Source organism: Podospora pseudopauciseta, assembly GCF_035222475.1.
Source record: "Podospora pseudopauciseta strain CBS 411.78 chromosome 2 map unlocalized CBS411.78m_2, whole genome shotgun sequence".
NCBI lineage: Eukaryota > Fungi > Ascomycota > Sordariomycetes > Sordariales > Podosporaceae > Podospora > Podospora pseudopauciseta.
This window is the reverse complement of record NW_026946663.1, coordinates 2,670,561-2,684,506: the sequence shown is the minus strand read 5'-3', so window position 1 is coordinate 2,684,506 and position 13,946 is coordinate 2,670,561. Positions and strand designations below refer to the sequence as shown.

The 13,946-nt window shown below is 55.2% G+C and overlaps 7 protein-coding genes across 7 annotated transcripts; 4 read left to right on the top strand and 3 right to left on the bottom strand.

Annotated features, from left to right (window-relative positions):
* The first annotated feature begins 15 nt into the window (after positions 1 to 15).
* Positions 16 to 2,055, top strand: QC763_207400 (uncharacterized protein). The gene is made up of 2 exons (XM_062909798.1): positions 16 to 449; positions 529 to 2,055. The coding sequence occupies exons 1-2, from the start codon at positions 348 to 350 to the stop codon at positions 1,966 to 1,968; spliced, it is 1,542 nt and encodes a 513-aa protein (XP_062768617.1). The 5' UTR covers positions 16 to 347; the 3' UTR covers positions 1,969 to 2,055.
* On the bottom strand, positions 1,986 to 3,088 carry QC763_207390 (uncharacterized protein). The gene is made up of 2 exons (XM_062909797.1): positions 2,349 to 3,088; positions 1,986 to 2,281 (listed from the first exon to the last, which is right to left on the bottom strand). Exons 1-2 carry the CDS (start codon positions 2,965 to 2,967, stop codon positions 2,094 to 2,096), a joined length of 807 nt encoding a protein of 268 aa, XP_062768616.1. The 5' UTR covers positions 2,968 to 3,088; the 3' UTR covers positions 1,986 to 2,093.
* A 1,023-nt stretch (positions 3,089 to 4,111) lies between these two features.
* On the top strand, positions 4,112 to 4,922 carry QC763_207380 (uncharacterized protein; the record flags this gene model as incomplete). Its single annotated transcript, XM_062909796.1, has 2 exons — positions 4,112 to 4,417; positions 4,483 to 4,922. The coding sequence occupies exons 1-2, from the start codon at positions 4,159 to 4,161 to the stop codon at positions 4,920 to 4,922; spliced, it is 699 nt and encodes a 232-aa protein (XP_062768615.1). The 5' UTR covers positions 4,112 to 4,158.
* Positions 4,923 to 5,229: 307 nt separating this feature from the next.
* Positions 5,230 to 6,170, top strand: NOR1 (NADP-dependent oxidoreductases 1; the record flags this gene model as incomplete). Its single annotated transcript, XM_062909795.1, has 3 exons — positions 5,230 to 5,308; positions 5,366 to 6,069; positions 6,146 to 6,170. 2 exons carry the CDS (start codon positions 5,230 to 5,232, stop codon positions 5,908 to 5,910), a joined length of 624 nt encoding a protein of 207 aa, XP_062768614.1. The 3' UTR covers positions 5,911 to 6,069; positions 6,146 to 6,170.
* A 1,061-nt stretch (positions 6,171 to 7,231) lies between these two features.
* QC763_207360 (uncharacterized protein) lies at positions 7,232 to 8,671 on the bottom strand (the record flags this gene model as incomplete). Its single annotated transcript, XM_062909794.1, has 1 exon — positions 7,232 to 8,671. One exon carries the CDS (start codon positions 8,669 to 8,671, stop codon positions 7,232 to 7,234), a length of 1,440 nt encoding a protein of 479 aa, XP_062768613.1.
* A 173-nt stretch (positions 8,672 to 8,844) lies between these two features.
* QC763_207350 (uncharacterized protein) lies at positions 8,845 to 11,329 on the top strand. The gene is made up of 3 exons (XM_062909793.1): positions 8,845 to 9,822; positions 9,992 to 10,504; positions 10,571 to 11,329. The coding sequence occupies exons 1-3, from the start codon at positions 9,778 to 9,780 to the stop codon at positions 11,222 to 11,224; spliced, it is 1,212 nt and encodes a 403-aa protein (XP_062768612.1). The 5' UTR covers positions 8,845 to 9,777; the 3' UTR covers positions 11,225 to 11,329.
* A 742-nt stretch (positions 11,330 to 12,071) lies between these two features.
* QC763_207340 (uncharacterized protein) lies at positions 12,072 to 13,892 on the bottom strand. Its single transcript, XM_062909792.1, has 2 exons — positions 12,607 to 13,892; positions 12,072 to 12,530 (listed from the first exon to the last, which is right to left on the bottom strand). Exons 1-2 carry the CDS (start codon positions 13,711 to 13,713, stop codon positions 12,174 to 12,176), a joined length of 1,464 nt encoding a protein of 487 aa, XP_062768611.1. The 5' UTR covers positions 13,714 to 13,892; the 3' UTR covers positions 12,072 to 12,173.
* Between the last annotated feature and the right edge of the window lie 54 nt (positions 13,893 to 13,946).

The window sequence follows — 13,946 nt, the reverse complement described above, 5'->3', positions numbered from 1 at the left end:
AGATCCATGGCGAACAATCTCGTCCTAATGGCAGAAACTCACAATTTTTGGGGTCCGTGTTACCTTAGCTAGGTATCGTACCATCACAGGGCCAGTCTGTCAATAATTTTGCTCCGTCGCTCGGCCTGTGACGATTATTGGTATCTCTCCCTCTATTAATGAATTTTGTGCCTAGTTTGGGCCACTCACGGAGACCGCAACAAAAACCTTCCGTAAAGCACTACTCCTCTCCATTTAATGTCGAATACCCCAAGCGACTTGTGTCGCCTTTATGACAGCCCATCTGATGCATCATCAGCAGTTCCAAACTATTCACAAATCTTTCCTGAGAGACTGCCGCATCAACCATGACGATTTACCAGTCGATCCTCGACGCCACAACAGGCGCGCCCCTTCCCTTTGTGGGTATTCTACTCGTACTAGCCTTTGTCACTGTCCAAGCCATCACCGTAAGCTTTTCTTCCATATTGCCACCATCCCTCGTCATACCTTTGCCCTATGTTCTCCTGACATCGAAATCACTCCCAGATAATCCGCACAGCCTTCCTCTCCCCCCTCGGCAAAATCCCCGGCCCCTTCCACGCCCGCTTCACCTCCCTCCGCCTGACCTACTCCGTCTTCTCCAACAACCGAATCCACTACGTCCACTCCCTCCACCGCCGCTACGGCCCCATCGTCCGCATCAGCCCCCGCGAAATCGACATCGCCGAGCCCACCACCGCCCGCGAAATCCACAAGATGGGCTCCGGTTTCACAAAAGCCCCCTTTTACGCCCTCCTCTCCCCCGGGCCCGTGGATAACATTTTCAATTTTCGGGACCCCAAGCTACACTCTGCCCGGCGTCGGCTCTACGCAAAGGGTTTCACCCTTTCCAGCCTCCGCAAAGAATGGGAGCCCACCATCCGCGAGACTGTTGCCCTCGCGGTGGCGAAAATCAAGGCTGATGCAATGAGAGGAGAAAAGGGGGCGGAGGTGATGGGGTGGTTCACCCTCATGGCCAACGAGATCGTCTGTCGGCTCACGTTTGGTGGTGGGGAGGACACGGTGAAAAATGGGGTGAAGGACCCGTTTGTGGTTATGCTGGAAAGGAGGATGGGGGATTTGGCGCATTTGCTCAAGTATTTTGTTCCGCCGGTGTATTACCTCGGGAGGATGCTTGCTTTGGTGGTGCGGCCGCTAAGGGATGTGTTTTACTCGCAGGAGAGGATGTTTGCTGCTGGGGATAGGGTTGTGGCGCAGGCAAGGAGGGAGGAGAAGGTTGTGGATGGTGGGGGGAGGAGGAATCTGTTTGCCAATGCGCTGGCGGAGGAAGAGCAAGGGGGGCCGCCTGGGCTGAGTGATACGGATATTGTCACTGATGCTGGTGCTTTGTTGCTTGCTGGGTCGGATCCGACGGCTATTTCGTTGACGTTTTTGCTTTGGTGCGTGCTCAGCCGGCCGGAGGTGCAGAGGGAGGTTGAGGCGGAGGTGGCGGGGATGGGGAGTGGGGAGATTACTGATGAGGTGTGCGAAGGGTTGCCGGTTTTGAACGCGGTTATTGACGAGAGCCTGCGGCTGTATGGCGCAGCGCCGGGGTCAATGCCGAGGAGTGTGCCGAAGGGGGGAGCCACGCTTGGTGGGTACTATGTCCCGGATGATACGGTGGTGGTTACGCAGAACTGGAGCCTGCACCGCGATCCGGTCGCGTGGGAGAATCCGGATGTGTTTGACCATACCCGCTGGCTGCCGGGTAAGCAGCTGTCGGAGCGGGCCAAGATGTCGTTCAACCCGTTCGGGTACGGTGCCCGGCAGTGCTTGGGGGTGCATCTCGGCCGAATCGAAATGCGGCTGGCTGCGGCCATGTTTTTCCGGGAATGTGCGGGAGCCAAGCTTGCCGCTTCTGTTACGCCGGAGAGCATGGTGGTGGTGGATAGTTTTATTGCTGGTGTTCCGAAGTCTCGGAGGCTAGAAATCACAATGAAGGGGTAACAGACGGGACAAAGTTAGGCAATGAGAGTAATTTGCGAGTCCTTTGTAATGTATTAAAAGCAGGTATATGGTACAGTGAAAAGGGAAACTAATGTGTCATGAACATGGTGTGTTGTTACAAGCTGTTAGATACCAAGGTAGCTGCGCCGTCTCTTGCAGTTTCCTTTACCCTTGCCCTTGCCCAAGCACTCATCGACGGGAAGTTTCTCAGGAGTGATCAAAGCCAGCTCCAAAACCTCACTCGCGAGACTGAAGCCGCTGAGCTCATTGGTAGGGGGCCTCCAGCCCTCGTTGTAGGGAAGACGCTCTTGCTCTGAAGATGACATGTTAGCAGGGGTGGGCTGAGAGGCATGCATGGGGGCTGACAGGTGGCAACTTACCAAAAAGGATCTTGATCCAGTCAACCGGGCACTTCCCTGTAGAGGGCTCGACAATGGTACGGAGGTACTTGATAGTTTCGCCGTAGCTGGTGATGCGGTGCGTGACGTCGTAGGTGAAGTCGGGGTTTCTCTTGCGCGAGTCCTGGACCATGGCATAGCGGGCCTTAGCAGCGGCTTCGAAGGAGATGTACTTTTCTCCCTTGAAGTGATCCATGAACTTTTTGAACTGTCCTTTATGAAGAACAGACTGGTCACCGCCGAACTTGGCATCTTCGCGAGACAGGGAAGCATCGTGCTCAAAGACGTTGTGACGATCCGTGAGGTCTTGAAGAGTAAAGACACCTTTGGATGGGTCAAGGGCCGTAAAGAGGCCCAGCTGAGACACGGTGAAGGCGAGCTCGTGACTGAGATGGAAGACCTCCTTGAGGACAGGGGTGAGGCCCTCGACGGTGATATTCTTGCCATCACGCTGGATGAAGCCGTGGTTGGCGAGACTATTCATGGCCGGACAGGGAGCGCGGAGCTCGCCGGGCTGGCGAGTCTTCCACTTGGAGAAGTCGAGTTCTGCGAGGGCTGAGCCAGTGAAGGCCAGCAGAGACACCAGGCGAATGCCCAACATTTTGAATAGGGGCAAGACCACTAGCTAGGTATCTGGGAAACAAACGTTCGGCTTAAGCATACAGGAAGTGGCGGATCTTGCCAGTGTAAAAACCTGAAGCTGTTGGTGATGGTGATGGTGATGGTGATGGTGGTGGTGATGATGATGGGGAGAATCGCTTGAGCTCCAGGCACCTTTAAGTACTCGAGTCCGTCTCATCCCCTTCCCCAGTTGAGTCTTTGCCTCAAGTCCAAGCCATCGTGATCCATCCAAGCCATCGTGATCCATCCAAGCCATCATGATCCAGGCCTGCTCCCATTGCTGGAATGTTCCCTCTTCGCCTCGAGGACGACGCCATCACCTGTTAGTTCGACCGCGCCTCATGGCAGGCTTATGCTCGGGGCAACCGAGTATGGTCTTGGATGGATGGGGGCCGTCATGCAGCGCCTCATGAACACAGCAAGCGATATTACACCACGTGGAGGCTGAAGGATTGCTGCTCTGTTGATTGGTTTGCCCCTGAGCGAAGGAGGTTGCCCCTGACAGAGGAAGCCTGATAGAAGGCTCCCTACCGTTGCCTCGGGTCCTCAGCTGCGTGGTATATGCACAAGTGGTAATCTCCCGTCTTACTTTGCGTCATGCGAGATCTGGCCGTCTGTGTCTATGAAATATCCCCATCCGGATACAAAGGTTTATCCGTGTCACGATATGGTTTCCTGATATGGCAGGAAACGCCTGATGGCGGTTCAGAATGTCGTATATTTGGCTGTCATGGAGAGAGAAGTATTGAGACATGGTACCACCTTGGACGGTGCTGAATTACTCATTATGTGTGCTGTCCGCAGTCAGACACTACGCAGCAGCAGGTAGGCAATTAGCGCCGGTGGCTGGTGATACGCCCAGCAGGTGTTTGACAGGTAGGTGGCTTCCTAGACAAGCAGCCTTTGTCCCAAAATAGATGACAGTGACAGCTGTGGGTGTAGCTGTGTGCCAGCTCAGGGCGTTCGCCAAAGCGCTACGCTCTGAGAGGCTGTGTGGCACAGAAACATGACCGGTCACCGAGTACCAGTGAGGGAGCTCGGGGTTGGAATTTTTCGCTGACCGATGAGTGTTGTTAAGACCCAGCACGTGAGTGCAGAGGCGGGCGCAGGAAGGGTAGCATGGTGCGGGAATCACCGATGGTGCCCGGATGCCCAAGGGTTAGGGGCCGAAATGCTCACCACCAGACAAAGAGCCTGCTGTAAGAGGGTGGTTACACTGGCAGGCAGACGCTGCACCTTGCCGCTAAGGACGGGAAGTGAGTTTGAATGCCTTCCCAAAACGGCATTAGAGCTTTGTTGCTGCCTCCCAACTTTCAGCTGTAGCACTCTCCAACTGTCTCCCCGCTTCTTCCTTTTCTTCTCCAAAACCTTCCTTCCATCTCGCACTGAGCACAGCAGCCCGAGTGATCGCAAGAGTCACACCATCACACGTACGTAACTTGGGCAAAGAAGTTAAAAATGTCATTGACAGGCATTTGCTGACCCGCAATCGCAGTCAAATCACAAGACGAACAATTGACAATGGCCCCTTCTCAGCTTTCCGCTCTGCAGTATGCTGCCCACGCTTTTGCCACCATCTTCACCGGCTTTGGCATCAACGCTATCCTCCGCCCGCAACATGCCCTCACCTTCTTCGAGTTCGCTCCCCCGGCGTCCGCTGCCGATGCCAAGATGGTGGACAGCTTGATGGCCGTGTATGGTGCGCGCGACATTTTTATGGGAGTGGCTATCTACGCTGCTGCCCTCTTCGGCACAAAGAAGTCGCTTGGCTGGACCCTCGTTGCCGCTAGTGGTGTTGCCGTGGTTGACGGCATTGTGTGCTGGAGTCATGGGCAGGGAGAGTGGAACCACTGGGGGTATGCGCCCATGATCACCGCCGTTGGTGCCGTACTACTGGGTATTTTGGACGGTGCCCCCGCGCCGAAGCGGAACTAAGCCGTCGGTGCCTTTTGAGAGCAGGACATCAATGATATGAAAGAACATGTAATCAGATATTCACCTTTTGTCGTTCTTTGACATACGCAACAAAATGAAACGTCCTGTTTCTCAAAAATGCATGGCCCCGCACGTTGCGATGACAGATGCCAGTTGCCGGATGTAGTCCGGGGGAAGCTTGGTCGGATGCCGATGCTGTGGATTCGGGAATGAACTATCACCCGCGTTGGCTGTACAAAAACCTCCCAAGCACTTGGATCCTCGGGTCAGACTTGAACGTAGACTTGCCAAGGAGGGCAGACAAAACATGATGGCCGCCATCATGAACGGCATCAACGGCAAAGGAAACTACAAACAGACCTATCTGATAACTGGCGCCAGCAGAGGTACTGCTGCTTCCCATTCTGTTCCATTTTGCATCTCTAATGATAACACAACCACAGGCATCGGCAAAGGCCTCGTAGCCGCCTACCTCCTCCGCCCCGACAGCATCGTCATTGCCTGCGTGCGTGATGTCGCGACTCAGTCAGCCGCCCTGGAGTCTCTCCCAAAGGCAGACACCTCGTCCCTCGTAGTCGTCAAGCTGGACTGCGCCTCGGAAAGCGACGCCTCGGCCGCCGCCTCGCAGCTCCAGACCAATCACAGCATCACCCACCTGGACGTGGTCATCGCCAACGCCGCCATTGCGACAAACTACGGCCCCGCCTCGACGATGCAGCTCGAGCACCTGCAAAATCACATGATGGTCAACACGTACTCGGTGCTGCTCCTGTTCCAGGCCACGCGCCTCCTGCTCCAGGCGGCAAAGGCGGGAAACGCAAAGTTTGTGCTCGTCGGGGCACCGCTGAGCACCATCACGGGGATGGAAGAGTACGCACGCGTCCCGCTGAGTGCGTACTGCGTGTCCAAGCTGGCGGCGAACTGGTTGGTGAGAAAGTTTCACTTTGAGAATAAGTGGCTGGTGGCTTTTATTGTGGATCCCGGGTAAGATATTTTTTCATGATGGCGTTTAACTTTTCCCAAGGCTGAACTGATCGGTTTGGGTAGCCATGTTCAAACCGACATGGGAGATCAGGGGGCGCGTCTCATGGGCCGAAGCAAAGCGCCGACCACGATCGAGGAGAGCATAACGGGAATTTGCGCGCGGGTATGTAGCTATTTTCTTTGTTTGGTGGGCAAAGGAAAAACACTTGCTGACGTGCCGGGCCTCTCTTGCGCGACAGATTGACGAAGCGACCAAGGAGAAGACGTCTGGCCAGTTTGTGCTGCATGAGGATGGATCAAAGTTGGCTTGGTAGAGGGGTTAGCATGCTGCAGGGTCTCCAATGTCTCACACATGCATGAGAGAGCGAAAGCAGAACGAGGCTGAAGATAGTAACACACCACGTAAGCAACGGTCGTGATAGCACGCCTAGAGCGGGCCAATTGTGAGAAATATGGAAGCGAGTACGCGGATGCGGCCACACCCTGCCAGCATGAGTACAATGCATACGAGCTGGTGGTGGTGGCCCTGGTGGGTGGTCAGCCTGCGCGAAGAGGGTAGCATACAATGGGTGAGTGTGCTACAAATAATATTCTGCTCCTGAATCCTGGGTTCCTGGGTATGAGACAAGATCGCAAATGCAGGGACACTGACACTGGCTGCTTTGCCACACCGGTCTGTGACAATTTGAGATGGACTGAAGTGACTGATCATGATCATGAGTGTCGTACAAATAAGATTTAGCGCCTACTAGCGCATCGTTACAAGCCCACAGAAATCGACCCCAATTCCTGCTTGGTTTAGCGTTGCGGGGGTCCCAAGGAACCGCGGTCACAAACAATTGCCAAGAGATCGTGCCATGGTTCAGGGGATCCCTCGCCCAAGATTTGAGAGTTTTGATTGATGAGGGGTGTGCAGCACCTGCATTGGACTGTTATCTTTTTGCTCACTGCATGATGGGCAATGAGCCAGCTTGAGTTCGAGACTTGACAGCCAAATCGGGCCCCGCTACAGTAAATCCGTCAGGGGCCCTAGAACCAATGCTTTGGCTCCACAATACTGGACCGAATGGAAAAACAGTTCGGGGGCTAACAGGTTAGGCTTGGCATGGGACCTCTGGAGGTCGCACGACTTGAGGACTCGCACCCAAAAAGTCATCGATGAGACAATAACGATGATTTCTGATGCTGCTATTTATTATATCTTATCAGAGAACAACACTGAAACGGCGAGTTTGGAACAAAGACATCATGGGCCCCTGAAAACTCGCCAACGCCAACGCCAAGTCATTACTCGTGACACGTGCAATCGATAGGGAACAGAACCTCTAGGCGCGACGAAGGACGTTGATCGTTTCCGACGACAACACCCGGAATCGCTTTCTCAGGTCATCCTCAAGCTGGGTGAAGGTTGGAACTGAGAGGGGCCCGGCACGAGCACCGCCTAGTGGCTGCTCGCTTACATCGCCCACACTGCTCGACCCAGAGCTAGCCCCGGAACCGCCGTCCTGAGCTGCACGCAGGCGGATGCTTTCTAACCGCGATGACAGTCCGTTCACAATTTTCTGCACTCGGTGGAGCTCGCTCAGGACGAGCTGAGCTGCCATGCGATCCTGGTGCTGGCCAGCGACGCAGTAGTTGCCGATAATGGTAGGTAGCCGCAACACCTGCTCACCGAGGGAGCCCGAAGCCACAGAGCCCGACGAGACAGATGATCTGGAGCGGGACGAAGATTGGGAGGCCGGCCACTCAAAGGCCGCAGGGTGCGCCGAGGCAGCGTCGTCGGCCGCAGCAGCATACCAACCCATGACCTTGAGCGCAATGAGCGTCATGAGCGATATGAGGTACTGGTCTGTCGAGCAATCACAATCCAGGAGCCTGGTGAGGGACTCTATGGTCTGCTTGTTCTCCGAGATGACCGATTCGATGGTGCGTGCCTTGGGTGTGTCAACCTGGCTCGCTGGTGGATGCTTGCACCCAGCTGGTGCCGGCGGAAACAGGCGGCTGAGGATGTCGATGGCGATGGAGAAGCAACACTGTGGTTTCTGAACCATGGACCAGTCGAACTCGGACGTCAGATGGTGAGAGGCAAAGACATCGCGATCGGTGACCGAAGCGTTGATCCTGCTGGTTAGATCCGATACCGGCCGGCCTTCACCGTGCCCTGTCTGGTCTGCCACCGGGTAATCGATAACCATGGGGGAATGAAAATCCAAGTCGAACAGACTCCCGACATCGGTGCCGATGCTTGTCAAGGGGGGTGAGAGGCTGGCCGGGTCACACGTGATCAAGCCGCTGGGCGACAGGATGGAACTCCACAGCTCGGGGTCGATAGCATCCAATTCGGGCCCGGGGCCTGGGGTGCTGTGGCGGGTCTGCTGGTCCCCGGCGGCGGAGGTGTTTGTTGTTGTCGTTGTCATCGTCGTGGACTGTGTATTCAAGGGCGTTCCCACGCGCAGTACTGGCCTCGATGGTTCAGTCCTTTCATTCCGGGCCAAGCCTGTGCCGCCGTTGACTTCGATGGTAGCGCCGTTCGGATTGTTTTCGGCAGCAATTTTGGACGCGTTGGACGAGGTTCGTCCTGTCCTTCTTGACGCCATGTAGGTGCACTTGGCCCCCCGACGAACACACCGTGAGCATGTGGGTTTCTCCTTGCCGCACTTGACCTTGGAGCTCGCACACTCGGTGCAGCTATCCCGCAACTTCCGGGCATTCTGAGCGCTGGGTGGGCCGGCTGACGATGGACTCGGAGCTGTTTTGTCGAGCATTACCGCGAAAAAAGGTGCGTAAAATAAGATTACACAGACCTGACGTCGAGCTTGTTATGCCACTCACGAAGGTGAGAGTGTCTGTCTATATAGAACGGCTTCACCAGTGAGATACCTGTAGTTCTCAGATAAGCGAGCTCGAGCTTCAAGTCCATTACACATCTGTCTATGGTACATAATAACCCCGCTCTCACAAAACCAACTGCAGACGCAATGCTACTTGGCCGTGCATCTGGGCCACAGCAGATGTTCGGAGGCTTATGAGACATGCTGCTTGCATAATGCGGAATGTGACACCATACCCTATGAGCAGGTATCACAGGCTGTAAGACGGGCTTTAACAGCAGGTAGGTATCGAGACCCTTCATATCAGAGACTAACTGAGGGATTGGAAGGTCGAAATCCTCGACGGAGCGAAGTAGGTCCGACAGATTACTTAGTGTCTCGCACTCGATTTGAATCACAACCCCCACTACCCCAACTTCCTGTAGGTACCGTTTGCGTTTTCACCAACCTTCCTGTTCCGGCCTAGTGACCGCCACTGGGTCGAGCCGCTGTACACTGAACCATCGCTGCAAGTTCCCCTTCGTTTGGTAAATGAACTGCACAGGATCATGAAAAAACAATAATCGTATGAACCGAGTTGACAGCGAGCACAGAGCCCAGCCATGCGACTGTCGGGTCCAGACCACTGATATCACCCATAGTAGCGACCGGAAGATCCCTTCTCGTTCCTCTTAGGGGAAACACCCTCCGATTAGTCCTCCACCAATTCCATTCCTTGATCCCCAGCTTCCTTCGGAAACCATATGTTTCACGTTTACCTAACCCGCACACGACTTCACCAGATCGACTTGAGACCCCACGGCTGTTCAGTCTATGGCTTGTCAAACAACCGTTCTCTCTCCTCGTTGTTAGCCTCCCGAGATCGCCGTCAGTGCGGAGCGGAATCCTACCTTCCTTCAATACCTACCTAATCACTTTGCCGAGCACCTGATATCCTAAGAATTTGGCCCCACTGGCCCCCATACTTATCTCAAGACTTCCCAGTCACGGTCTGGGAACTCATTATCTCTGACTATCACCAAGCCTGTTGGAAACAGGTGATGCAGCGACAACCTAGCGATTTCCTTCGGGGCCTAGCCCTTCACGTGCGTATCGTTCTTTTACTATCTCCCCGGTTTCGGCTTTTTTCTACCCGCTTGTCCCTCTAGTCCCACCCGTGCCGACTTTTTACCATGCCCGTGTTTCCTCAGGTTCCTGTTACGAGCCTTGGAAGCCTAGGTATTTCGGAAAGCTGAGACTTCTCCTTGTTGGCAGACTCAACTGGTTGCCTGTCTCCAATGGCTGTGCGAATTCCAGGTGTTGGCATGTATCCCGCTCGACGACGCTGTTCCTTTCAAGGATGTGGCCGATATCTGTGGCGTGCCAGAGGGTCAGCTCTTCCGAGTCAGCCGCCTGATGATCACTTCGGGATTCCTTCAGGAGCCCCAGCAGGGTCATGTCGCCCACAGCCCTTTATCGGCGCAGTTTGTGACCGAGCCGGCACTTCTCGACGCGGTCATGTTTCTTTCGGGCACCGCTGCCCCGGCCTCGTTGAAGATGGCAAATGCCACCAGGCAGTACGGAGCTTCAGACCGCTCCGATCAGTCTGCCTACACAGTTGCCTTTGATACCGGCGTTCCTATAGCCAGTGTCTTTGAGCTACAACCCAGACTCCAGCGCCAGTTTGGCACTTATCTTGAATCCGTTACAAACGGCGACCAAGCCGGAACCCGCGATGTGCTGATGCGGGTGGACTGGGGCAGCTTGGGAAATGCCACGGTGGTGGACGTAAGTTACCTTACCCCTGCTACACTCCTATACCCACCTAGCTGGTCACACGAGATCTCCCACTAGCGAAACTACGATAACTCTGACCACCAATCGCAGGTTGGCGCTCACTCGTCCGCTACAGCGGCTGGCCTGGTGGCTTTGTTTCCGACACTCCAGTTCATCGTACAAATGTATGAAGCTCCTTCAACCACCACACCCTCCTCTTCTGATTTACCCTGTCTCCCCCACCTCCCTGCCGCCCTCCCACCGGTCCCTGGAATCGGGTTCTCGGATCACAATGCCAAGGTCACCCTTCAGAAACGGTCTCTAGGGACCTCGCAACCGGTACGGAATGCCGCCATCTACATTCTACACCTCCCGTCTCCAACCCCATCCCTCAAGTGGAGTACTATCGCCATCCACGCCACTGCAGAGCTTACCGCACACGTCGATGTGCTGCGGGCCAATCCAGGGTCCCGACTCATTCTGACGGCCCTGGTTCTCCCGCCTCCAGGTACGGTGGACGTTGAAGTTGAGGCGACGGCACGGTTGCGAGATATTTCCCTGCTGCAGCTCTCCAACGGCCGCCACGCGGAAAAGGTTGAGGTGGTGGACCTCCTAAACGGTATCCGCGATAGCTCAGGAGGGTTTGTGGTCACGGATGAGATCCGATGCCCAAGCAGCCCGTTTGTGGCGCTGGAGATTCGATATCAGTCCTACGATGATCTTAGGCGCTGATTCTCCAGGGGCCAATCTATATTGATGCATTATATCTTTGATAGCATTGTATAAAATGGTGATGGTGAATCAGAACTCTTCGCAGCATTAGAGGCATACTGGAAACCTACTGTATCGTCTGATCCTCATGCCAGCGGGCAAAACTGTGCTCGCTGACAGCAGGTCCAGAGTGTGGGGTATCACACCATGACAAAACTGTAACGTCAACTCCAGGCCGATCATCACATCATTTTCCAATTGAACGAACTGCGGATCGCTAGCGTTTGAAGAAACGATAGCGCCTGTCGTACCACGCTCAGCTGAGTAAGTGGGCTACATACAACAAGACTTTATCCTTTGCCATCCTTAAATCCTTCCGGCTGCAGCATCACGGCACAGCACGGCGTATCTCCTCCTACCAGCAGCAGACGACTTACACGAAAAAAGCGGTGAAGGATATGAAGATGGGTGGATTGGGTGACAGGGCCCTCACTGGGGACGCCTAACCGGTGGGTGGTAGATGGTGGCTCACTCATCCCATTGGCCGCTCAACTTTGCGAACGCCTCTCACCTGCATACCCATCTTGGAACAGGAGGGACAGCAATGACATACCTAGATCTCATGTCGAGGTAATCTTGTGGGACCATCAAACCAGCCAGCTGGACCACGTACTATGTTAGATACCTCATATATGTACGACAACAACTCTGCAACACGACTGCTACGTTTCCAAGCCTTAACCGGTCGATGGGGATTGACGTGAAATTGCAAAGGGTAGGCATTACGCTACAAGCCCCGACAAGGGAATTCCTCGCAGGGAATCCCTTGCACTGACACGCATGGGCTTATCGATCCTACAAGGCCCTCACAATTCACCATGTGCTATCTGAATAGGGGTTCAGGTGGGGGGTGGGCACTATTGCATTACTACTGCACTACCACTCACACACTGAATCCTCCGCGGCACGCTCAAACAAGTCGGGAACGCGGCCTGGGACGCACCGTCACCCAGAGCGGTGGCTTATCCCACAGGATCCAAACCCCCTGGCCCCCCATCCAATCGCGGCCCTGCATCTTGGCGCAATCAAGCTCCAGGTCAAAGTGCCACAAGATCTTGGCCAGGATGAGCCGCATCTCGGCGTAGGCGAGCTGGCGGCCGATACAGTTGCGGGGACCGATGCTGAACGGCTGGGATACCTCACGCCGGTCATCGGCAAAGGCACCCCCGTCCTTTCCCCCGAGCCAGCGCTCAGGGAGAAATTCATTCGGCCGGTGGAAGTTACTGCTGGATCTACATGCCGCGTAGAGCTGGAGTGCCACTGAGGTCTTGTCTCAGGTCCTTTCAAATTAGCATACCAGTTTGCTTTGTCATGTTTCCTTTGGGGAACAGGAACAAACTTACCCCTTCAGGAACCCATCCACCCGCAATCGAGGCCCCCCCTTTGCCAGTCACCACACGGTTACTCTGCATAGGAACAGGCGGGTACAACCTCAAAGCCTCATCCAGCACAGCGAGCATGTAATCTAGCTTCCCCACACTAATCAGGTCAATCTCCGACTCATCCCCAAACGACCCCCGTACATGCTCCGTCAGTCTCCCCAGCACCTCGGGGTTCCGCAGCAGCAGCCACGTGCACCCGCTCAGCAGCGTGGCCGAGGTCTCGCTCCCCGCAAGGACAATGGCGCTGGCGTTGCTGATCATCTCGTCCCGAGACATGCCCTCCATCACACCATCCCACAAGTCACCCCGTGGCGTCGTTGTCCCGAGCCCTCTCCGGGCGTCCACCCTGTCCTCGGTGAACTTTGCGTTGCGAGCCCGCATGGCGAGGAGTTTCCTGGGGGCGATCAAAGGGATGATCCAGTCCAGCCTCAGCCGGCGGATGGCGTTGATGACGGGGATGGCCTTGACGTTTCCCTGGATGGACGCGATCCACTCGTGCGTGGCCGCGTTGGAGAGGCAGCCAAAGGATTCGCCAAAGGCGAGGTCGCCGATGATGTCAAAGGTTGTCCAGTTGTACCATTGGCACATGTCTACCGAGTTGTTGTTGTTGTTGTTGTTGTTGCTGTTGTTGTTGTTGTCTTGTGACGCCGCCTGTTTGAGTTGTGAGACTAGCAGGTCGACATGATGCTGGATCATGTTTTGCTGGGCGCGCATTCCCCGGTCGGAGAAGGCTCCCGAGAGGAGGCGGCGGTAGCGCCGGTGGTTTTGGTGGTCTGCGGCGAGGATGCCTGGTGTTCCGTTGTGAAAGGGGGGGAGGTGCATGGGGTCCTTCGGGAATTCCGGGTTGGACTGGTAGATTGGCTTTGCTGCGGCGGGGGTGGTGTATGATAGCTCGTTGGGTGCTACTCGAACTACGGGGCCGTATTGTTCATGGAAGGCTTTGAGGTCTTGGATAATGGTGCCTTTGACTGTGCTGTAGAGCCAGGGGAGACGTGAGACGGCCCACAATCGTGGTCCTGGGTGGTTCCGGAGTGGGTGGAAGTATAGGCGATGGAATCCTATCGTCATGGGGATGAGAAGAAGGAGCCGTGGGTTGGTCAGTATCTGTTTGGCTCTTCATCTTTCACAAAGCGTGACTTACAGCAAGGATGTACTGTGTGACGAGCTCCATCATGAAGGGCTTTTGTCCTTTCACAGTGAGAGGGGCAGACAAGAGATGGTAGAGGGCTCGATACTCGAGGTTGCTAGAGTTCTAGTTTTGTCCCTCCGAACCTGCATCGACCCTCCTCCGGGCCCCGAGC